General features: G+C 33.2%; 1 protein-coding gene across 1 annotated transcript; it reads right to left on the reverse strand.

Moving 5' to 3' along the window:
* Window positions 1-990: 990 nt before the first annotated feature.
* LOC121246744 lies at window positions 991-5,162 on the reverse strand. Its single transcript, XM_041144995.1, has 9 exons — window positions 4,895-5,162; window positions 4,469-4,575; window positions 3,648-3,820; window positions 2,819-2,912; window positions 2,484-2,594; window positions 2,295-2,384; window positions 1,860-1,945; window positions 1,563-1,627; window positions 991-1,461 (listed from the first exon to the last, which is right to left on the reverse strand). The coding sequence occupies exons 1-9, from the start codon at window positions 5,118-5,120 to the stop codon at window positions 1,352-1,354; spliced, it is 1,062 nt and encodes a 353-aa protein (XP_041000929.1). The 5' UTR covers window positions 5,121-5,162; the 3' UTR covers window positions 991-1,351.
* Window positions 5,163-9,192: the final 4,030 nt, after the last annotated feature.

Genomic DNA, 9,192 nt, shown 5'->3' on the forward strand with positions numbered 1-9,192 from the left:
TCTATCCCCCCATCTTCTGATTCCATGCAGCACTTGGCCATTTTCACCCACACCACTCACTCTAGTTGTCGTTTTGAGTGTTTTTCTTTTGGTTCTTTGCAAGCAAGGTGGAGGAGGAGGATAATGAATGTATGTATCGCATGGCACTTTGCTCCAGTTGACTTGGGCAGTTGAACATAAACTATTTTAAATTCGTTAGATCAAAAAGTAGTGGTCATTTAATTGATATTTTAATTATAATTATATTATTATTTTGGGTGGTTTTTGTCAGTACCTATCGGTGAGATTAAAGGAGATTATTTAATAAAAAAAATTATTTAAAATACATCACATTAAATGATATATAGCAAGAAGGACGGCACATCTCGTGGCCATATTTCTTTACATATTTTATTTTGGAGAAATTCATGATTTCCCATAGAATTTTTTTCCACGCTGTTGGTGAAAATGATAGAAGTTGGCCTAAAGAAGGTAAAATTGAGGTGGGATCGGAACCGGCAAAACTTTAAAAAACTTGGATTAATAAACTAATCCAACGGCATGAAAAAATTAGATGATAAGTTGAGTTAAGATGAACTGAATTTTTTATAAATAGTAATGAATTGAAATGATGAAATGAGTTTTGTAGAACCTCCTTAAAATGAGTTTAGATATGTTTTGATGTTAAAATGAATTCAGATGTATTCATGAAAAGTAAAAAAAAATTGAGAATCCCACGTATAAAAAAATGTTGAATTGAAAACAAGGATATCGATTATACGTGTAAAGAAATTTTGAGTTAGGATAAATTTAATAATTTAAAAGTTGAGTGTTTATATATTAGACTCAATTTAAAATTAAACTGAACAGAGATGATCTCAATTCAATCCAAATTACAAACAGGGCCTAAATTATCACCATATGTTGCAAAATACTGCATGTAAGTTTCAGAGCCCCTGCCTGATTTGTGGCTAATTATCATTTTCTCGGATACATGCACACGTTTGTGGCTGATTTGTAAGTTGAGATTTTCTCTCTACATAATCATAGATTACCAAGATCAAAGGTGGCAATACAAACGTTGATTGGATATGCCAAAACAGCCACTGAAGCTCGTGTCTTGTACAAGAGATATCCTACTTGCCTCCAATCAATCAAGTATTTCTGATCAGACTGAATATACCCTGAATTTTTCTTTTCTTTGTTTTCATTAGTAAGTTTGCACGTGTGATCAATATTCTGTACCTATGAAACTGGTAAGCAACAATCGCTGAAGTTTTAGATGCCAGCAGCTTCTGTGCATTGCCTAAAGCCAGTTCTTTTCCACTTCATTTAAATGTTTAGGTCGCAAAAATGAAAATAGATGTAGCAATTACTCGGATACGCCGAGAAAATGGGCGAAGCTAGGGTATTTTGGCTCCCATCCTATTTCCTCACGAGTTTTCGAGTTGTTCAATCTCTTACCCAAAGGATCACTGGTGCCTGCAAAAACAAGACACATCGAACAATAGGTTCATATCAAGAGACTAAAGGAATAAATAATAGGACTAGTTGCAGTGTCAGTGAGAGTATGAGGAGCCTACCTGTGAAGCCCTCAAATTTTTTGCTGAATTTTCCACTTTTAGTAACCAAGTCCATTACTTCCTGCCTGCAAAGAAAAACCGAGGTTCCACATAGCCCCACGGTGGTAAGGACAATCTCATTGGCAGTATATCACTAGTCACATGGAAAAGAATGGGGTAGGAGTCTTTATGAGATGAACTCAACAGTTAATTTTTTTTTTTTTTTTTTTTTCTGGGAAAAGGAGGGGTTGTCAAGGAGCCACAAAATTTAAAAAAAAAAAAAAAAAAGAAAGAAAAACCACAAAGAAGAGAAAAGACCTGGATAAAGGATGATTGTCACAACCCAGAAAAATCCGGCCACGAAATTTCTTCTTTAAGATTGCAACTGAAAGGGAAGCTGCATCCTGTCAAAAAGTACACAGGTTAAAACAATCGCGGTATTTTTATGTCATCCCTACTAAGTGCAGGACAAAGAGGCATTAGAGCAAACGAGAATGAGCCGAAATACCAGAGACAATACAAAGATATACCAATGGCATATGGAACTCAAAAGCGACTATTTTTCTTTTAACATAATCAAAATGCAGAAAGCAGGGTAAGATAAACTCATCATAAAATAAATATAAAAATAAAGCCTTGGAGGAATTGATGAAGTACAGATTACAAGAAAAGGCGAGGCAATCTGCATAAATGAATTCCACCGACTGCAATTCATGAAGCAGAATAAAAAATATAGAATAAAGACTTTGTCACCTCGTAGTGAATAAGATTCAGGATGTGATCTGGTCGAGCTTCAACAGTTCCTTTCCCTAACCAATAAGCATGTGCACCTCTATCTGCTTTGTGTTCATAGTTAAGTCTAATTCAGGGTAGAACAGATCATTGAAGTTTCTCCTACAAACCTAAATGAAATTCTCACAATTCAAGTATCAAAAAGGATATGTAAAGTCCTGCCAATCTAAGAACACAACCACCAGATTCCAGCACTACTTTTTCGGCTTTTAGAAGGACATCTGTCCTAGGGCTCCTCCCAATAGGTACTACCGGGGTGTCCTGCACAAGAAGAATATTGACCATTAGAACATGACAACACTCTATATGCAACAAGTTTGTAAACCACCAAGGTCACAGAAGGCAACACTGGCAATGCATTTAATACATCGCATAAGAAGGCAGACCATAGGTTCCTAGAGGGCAAGCCCATAAGTCGATGCAGAGAACAAAAACAACTTTCTTCATTATCACAACAGAAAAATGCATTGTGTTAGATGTAATACCTCATCACACTGTCCATTGTCATTGCAATCATATGGTGCAGAGCTTGAAGTAAATACGAAAGAACCTTCACCATTCCAGTTTAATGCAGCCAGACTGCTTAGTACACGGCCCAAACCAATAAGGCAAAACTTAGATGAGTACATGGTAGGATAAATTACAGAAATCAATTTTAACTTCTTCCTGAAAATTATACATTTTTCCAGCAACCAAATGGACCCAGTTATTCACCCCCCCCCCCCCCCCCCCAAAACCCAAAAAAAGGTTTCCATAGACCACTAGTGTTGGCTTAGGACAAAGATTCACTTTGATTCTGGAAGATGAAAGTAGCTAATGCACAAACACAACCAATCCATTCACTGTATGAAGGATATATGAACTTCTAATCAAATAGAATTTATGATAGTCAGGCATAGTTTAAAAGAGTATGGAAAGAATTACAAAACGGAAATAATGATTGAATCAACTCTTTGGCTAAGTAGAGATATATCGAGCCAAGACTAACTGGCCCTTTAGAGTTTATCCTATGGCAGTGTCCTTCTATATTATACACAGCCTTGAATAGGATATTCTGCAAAATTCTATCTATTTTAAGCTCATTACCTAATACATATATTATACACCTTCTCACAAGATATTACACCAGCAGAATGTGTGAGTATGCTACATATAGGCCTTTCTTGGGCAGGATATACATGCCTAACAGGCACCAGAACAATCATTTTATATGCAAGTAAGTTCTAATACATCCATGTCCATGTCAGGAAGCTATTATATTGAGCTGTTGATAGATGATACTTTCAAAGCTGGGAGGTAATTCTCAAACCTTACCTGACATCGCCAGGATAGTCTGAAGTTCGTGACGGAGGAGCACAGAAAATACAATTCGGAAACCGGTGTGCCTCTGTAGTCCCCTTCAAATATGGATGAATTCCCATCTTAATCAGTTCATCATGGTGATCAGTGGTAACCGTTTGGCCAAATACTTGACAACCTGGATGTTCCTGCTCAAACATAACCCCACAAGTTGACCGTTTTATTTGCATAAAACACCTATGTCCATAACAGCCATCACAACAAGCTTCTACGAACTTTTAAGAATTAATGACCAAATATATAACAAAGAATTAAAAAATACGTTCACAATACCATACAAAAGAATCTATTTTAATCATAATTCTAAATGTGACCGCCAAGAAATATTGTAAACACCACTTTGAAAGAAGGATAAATTAAAAGCGTGGTAAATCAATGACTTTGGATGAAACCGGTGCTAGTTGTTTAAACGGAGACTAATCAAATCCATTACTATCTTGCCAAGATAAGGCCAAATAGTATCTCTCGTGAATTTCTGGTGCTTGTTGATCTTGCTAAAGAGGTTGTTTGGTGCCAGACGGAGCTGGTCAACCCCATTTGATATGTAAACTTTTTTGTACATTTGTTAGTTTGTATAGTTCAAGAAAAGTAGAAGTATTTTCTTCTGTGGTTTTTCAAAGTTCTGCACTGAGGTTTGGCTCACACAAGTGACCTGTGAAATAATGATATATTCGTTTTTCTTAAAATAAAAATAAATAAATAAATAAATAAACAAAAAACAACAACAACAACAACGATTTAAGCTGATAAAAATTGAAATCGAACTAGCGAAATACCTCCCGCCATTTTTCTGCAACTAAGCGACCAAGAACGCCCGGTCCCACAATCAGCAGGTCATTCTCTCCCACCAAACCAGATGCAGCAGCCTCCAATCCTTCGTTTGCTGCAGCATCAACACACAATCAATAGAACGGTCTTCAGCAAAATAGATTTCTCTATCGAATGCTTAGAAGGCAAAATCTCACTCTAGTGTGGCATTGTTTGGTCACGGAGGAAAAAGAAAGACGAGAATTTTCCGGTTTTTTTTTTAAGTATTTTTCATTTCCTTCCTGGTTCTTAGCAACCATCGGAGCCCCAGGACAGCGTATCAATCGGTTACAAATAAAATAAAATAAATCATCAAATGCGATTAAATATTCGTCTAAAACAATGCTTTAAAAAGAAGGAAAATATGCGTAAATGAGAGAGATAAAGAGAGAGACCGATGGTGGATGAAGAGTTGACTTGGGAAGGAGTGGCCATGGAAGAGCGTTTCTTGATGAAGTGGGTGGGATTTCCGAGGAGCGACGCCGAGCGTTTCGAAATGAAGCTTATGGACAAAGGAGGAAAAGAAGACAGCTTTGAGAAATGTAAAGCGAGTCTGTGAGTTTGAGCGGTTGAGATGATGGTGGTGGTGGGTGTGAGCGAGGCACACGCAATGCTTCCCATTTGAAGTTATGAAAGTGGATCATATCCAGAGGGATATAATGGGTAGAGTCTGAAGCTGCCTAGTTGGTATTAAATTATGTTTTTCCGGCCCCCCGGGAGAAGAGAAGAGTGACAGAGACACTGGATTTCTGACCAATTAGAAAAATACACCTGTATTTGGATTGAATTCACCCTTGTTGTCTTGCGGATGACCATGAATGTGAAATGTGCCCTTATTCGCAATAGAAACAAGGCAAGTTTTGTTTTAAGCAATTTATAAACCAAGGTTTATTATGATCTAAAAAGTTAACAAGCTTTTTGTAATTGAAATATATTCACTCACACACAATAAAATTTTATAATTATTTTCTTCTAAATTAGTAGTGATTGTCAATAACCTGATTCCGACGAACTTCAGCAATTCGAATTTCAACTCATTCTGACTATTTTTTTAAAATAATTAGCATTAGGATTTTTTAAATTTTGGGTTCATATTTTAAAGTTATAGAAAATATTTTTAAAATAAGAAATTTAATTTAGTATGGCATGATTTATTGTAAAATTGGTATAATCATAAGGTATAGTGGTGTATAATTAGAGGATAGGAAAGTCACTTTCACACAATATCACGCACCTTCGGGAAAAAAATATGAGTGTTTATTTTGTTGGGCTGATATTTGAAAAGCCCATAGAAACCAACAAGAATACTTATTTAGCCCAATAAAGCAATGAAGTGAATTGATGGAAATGACAGGACAAATAGGTTTGGGAAGTTGAGCAATGACAAAACAATTGTTAGGAATCGACTGTAGGAGGGGAAGCCTCAAACCATGAAGGAACATGTTTTCGTGAGGAGATATCTCGATATTATTTCAAATCACAATCCCATTTTTCATTTGAGTAATATTATATATAAGTTTAAATTGTGCAAGTTTCGTACGTATCATTTATAAAAAAGTGAGTGTTACTAAAAATAATTATTTTTAGGCTATATTTAGTTGTAAGATTCAGTTGAGTTCAGTTTAATTTTAAGTTGAGTTTAACATCCAAACACTTAACTCTCAAATTACTAAACTCAACTCAACTCAAGACCTTCTTACACATGTGACCCACAACCTTTTTCAACTTAATACATCTTTATATGTGGGACGTACAATCTTTTTTAATTTCTTATAAAAAGTATTAAACTAATCTTATCATCCAAACATACTTTAAACTTAATTTAGATGGGCTCTACATAACTCTCTCTATTACTCAATTCACTACTATTTATAAAAAATTGAATTTAATTCAACATCCAAACGCAGTCTTATAATTCTTCAAGAGGAGCACTCAAAATCAAGGTGAAAAGCGTAACCCAATTAACAACGAATTAATAATAAATTGAAAAATAAATATTTTAATCTTAACTTTTTTTTATAAAAATAAATTTATAAATTAACATATAATATAGATATAATATAAATTAATAATTTTATAATTAGATTTTATTATACATCAGCTAGTATCTATTTCTACACTTCACACTTAAAAGTTTTTTTTTCTTTTTTATATATATAGAGTATTGAGGCAAACTGCCCAATGAGTTTGAGGCTGCCTTGGATCTCGCTCTTCGGTTGAGTTTTCCATTTGAAGAGGTCAAATTTGTTGGCTTGATCTTTGTGATATGGAGACTTGTGGCCTTTAATTATTCACAGATTGATAAATATTTTTACTGTTCACCATATTATTCGGCTGCACACCAAAATATGCTAATCTACCGTATATAAATGGTATAAATTTTGGTATGTTTGGTGTGCTGTCCGTAGAAACTTTCCCGTAACTATATAATTACATTTAAAAAAAAAATAGTATTTATATTTCTTTATATTTAGAATTTATTAATAAATATGGTTCACTTTAGAAGGTAAAGATGTCTTGATCAGTTCGCATCCCTAGGGCCTAGATTGGTGACAGATTAATTGATGTACACAGCATTTCCCTTTCATTATCAATCACTCTCACATTATTATAGCTTAAGCAGTAAGCACGCAATGTTTTGCTTGCTAGGCAATTTGAGGGACTATAATAATGCGTTGAGATTTGTACAGTAAATTGAGATCAAATTAAATTTGAATAAAGTTTTATTAAAATATTATTATTTTATTTTTATTTTTATTTTAAAATTTAAAATTTAAAAAGGTTAAATTAATTATTATATTTTGTGTGAGAATTTGATAAAGTTGTAATGATTAGATATGATAAGATGAGATGATATTAGTTGCGATATTTTGTCAACCCAAACAAAGCCTAATTCAGAGGTGCCTACGCCATTGTGTAAATAAAAATAATATTTATAATTTTAAGTTAAGCATGTTTTGCATATTATTATTTAAAATAAATTTTAGTTTTTTTTAAATAAATATACAGAACTTACATATCCTATAATTATATCTAGCATTATTCATTTTACAAATACAACTAGGTTGAGAACATAAGTGGCAAAGAAAAACAAAATTTATCAACAAGTCTTTGTTTTGAAACATTCAATACTATGGAAGTGGATCACACACGTTGATAAACTATAATGGTTCCTTTAAAGGGATTTTTCTTGGGTTAACAATCGTTTTCTACCATATAGCCATTTAGTGGCTTTTTCTTAAACACAGACAAGTAATATACGCCAACCAAAAAATGAAAAATAGACAAAAAAATACATTTCCTCTATTCAATTTTTTTTTTAAATAATTAAAAAAAAGGACCCAGATCTTGACCTGATCCGATTTCGTCGAGTCCAAATCTGACTTGGGCTAGTCGGGTTGCAACCTTCATATCTAATCTATTGTAAATATCATTTTTCATGTTAGTTTGATGAAATTTGGATGAGTTTATAAGCCATAGGCTCGCCTTCTAAGTGATTTGAATGGAAATTTTCTCTTTACATAGATTCTTTTATTTATAAACGTGGAGTATACTCTTTTTACACTGCAACATGATAAGATCTTATTAGTAGGGCAGATGTGTAGCCTCGCGTGGCAAGTTTATGGACTTGTCAAACTGAGAACATACATGGGGGGATCAGGAGACCATTAGGGGTGCTGATTGTACTCCATTGTGGAGCCATCCTCTACTACATGAACTCCTACCTTACATATATAGTTTAGTCTTTACCTATTAATTTGCATTCGAAGATTCAAACAGCCATTGCATTTTATATATTGGCTGCTCTCAACCTCGTGGATTTATTCCTTCAAAGTTACCATCAGTGTAAATTGTTTTTTTTTTTTTTTTTTTTACATTTTCTTTCAAACATTTTTCAAACATTCTTAATCATCAAGAAAAAAAATACAACTTCACTACTATTCACTCACTTCTTTAACTATTAAAAAAATTAAAATATTTGAACAGTAATTTTGAGAGGGCAAATCTATGGGACTAAGTATCATTTTCTTTTATATATTATACCATTAATTACAAACGCAATCAGCTATGACCTCGTTTGGTTTTACAGGCCATCTCATCCCGTTTTAACTAATCTCAACATCTAAATACCATTTAAATATAAATAGTTTTTAATTTCAAAATTTCAACTTTTTCATTTAATCATTACAATTTTTCTAAACAAAACACAAAAAAAAAAAAAAAAAAATCAACTTTTTAAGTCTTAAAACGAAATAATATTTTTATTTAATTTTTTTTCTCTCAACTTTTTCAAAATGTCATAAAATATTTTAATTCAAATCATTTTAATACTATTCACAAATTATCTTATTATTATTCATATATTTTTCATCACATCTCATCTCATCTAATCTAATATGTATAACAAAATTATGCATATGTATGGTGGGAATTGGTCGGACGCACGTGCTTTCGCATTTCGACCCTCATTTTTTTTCATTTTCCCCTTTCTTTCATTATTTTTTATTACTACTACTTCTTTGAATTAACTTCCCACCTTCCATCCCCTACGAAATTTATAAGGAAAAGTAAAAGCTTCAACATATTCAAGATCCTATTCTTCTCATAATCAAGAAGGTTGTTTTCCATTCAGTTGAAAATAGGTAATATTCAATTAGTATAATATAAAATATGAGATCTTTTGACTAAACGA

Source organism: Juglans microcarpa x Juglans regia, chromosome 1S, assembly GCF_004785595.1.
Source record: "Juglans microcarpa x Juglans regia isolate MS1-56 chromosome 1S, Jm3101_v1.0, whole genome shotgun sequence".
In the NCBI taxonomy this organism is placed as follows: Eukaryota; Viridiplantae; Streptophyta; class Magnoliopsida; order Fagales; family Juglandaceae; genus Juglans; species Juglans microcarpa x Juglans regia.

What these genes read in the sequence shown, in the direction of transcription:
- LOC121246744 (XM_041144995.1), bottom strand. Translation starts at nt 5,120, where the DNA reads ATGGGAAGCATTGCGTGTGCCTCGCTCACACCCACCACCACCATCATC. An exon ending in ACAATGGACAGTGTGATGAG is followed by an intron (nt 2,595 to 2,818) that starts GTATTACATCTA and finishes CTTCTTGTGCAG; the next exon opens with GACACCCCGGTAGTACCTAT. An exon ending in TGAATCTTATTCACTACGAG is followed by an intron (nt 1,946 to 2,294) that starts GTGACAAAGTCT and finishes ACTTTTTGACAG; the next exon opens with GATGCAGCTTCCCTTTCAGT.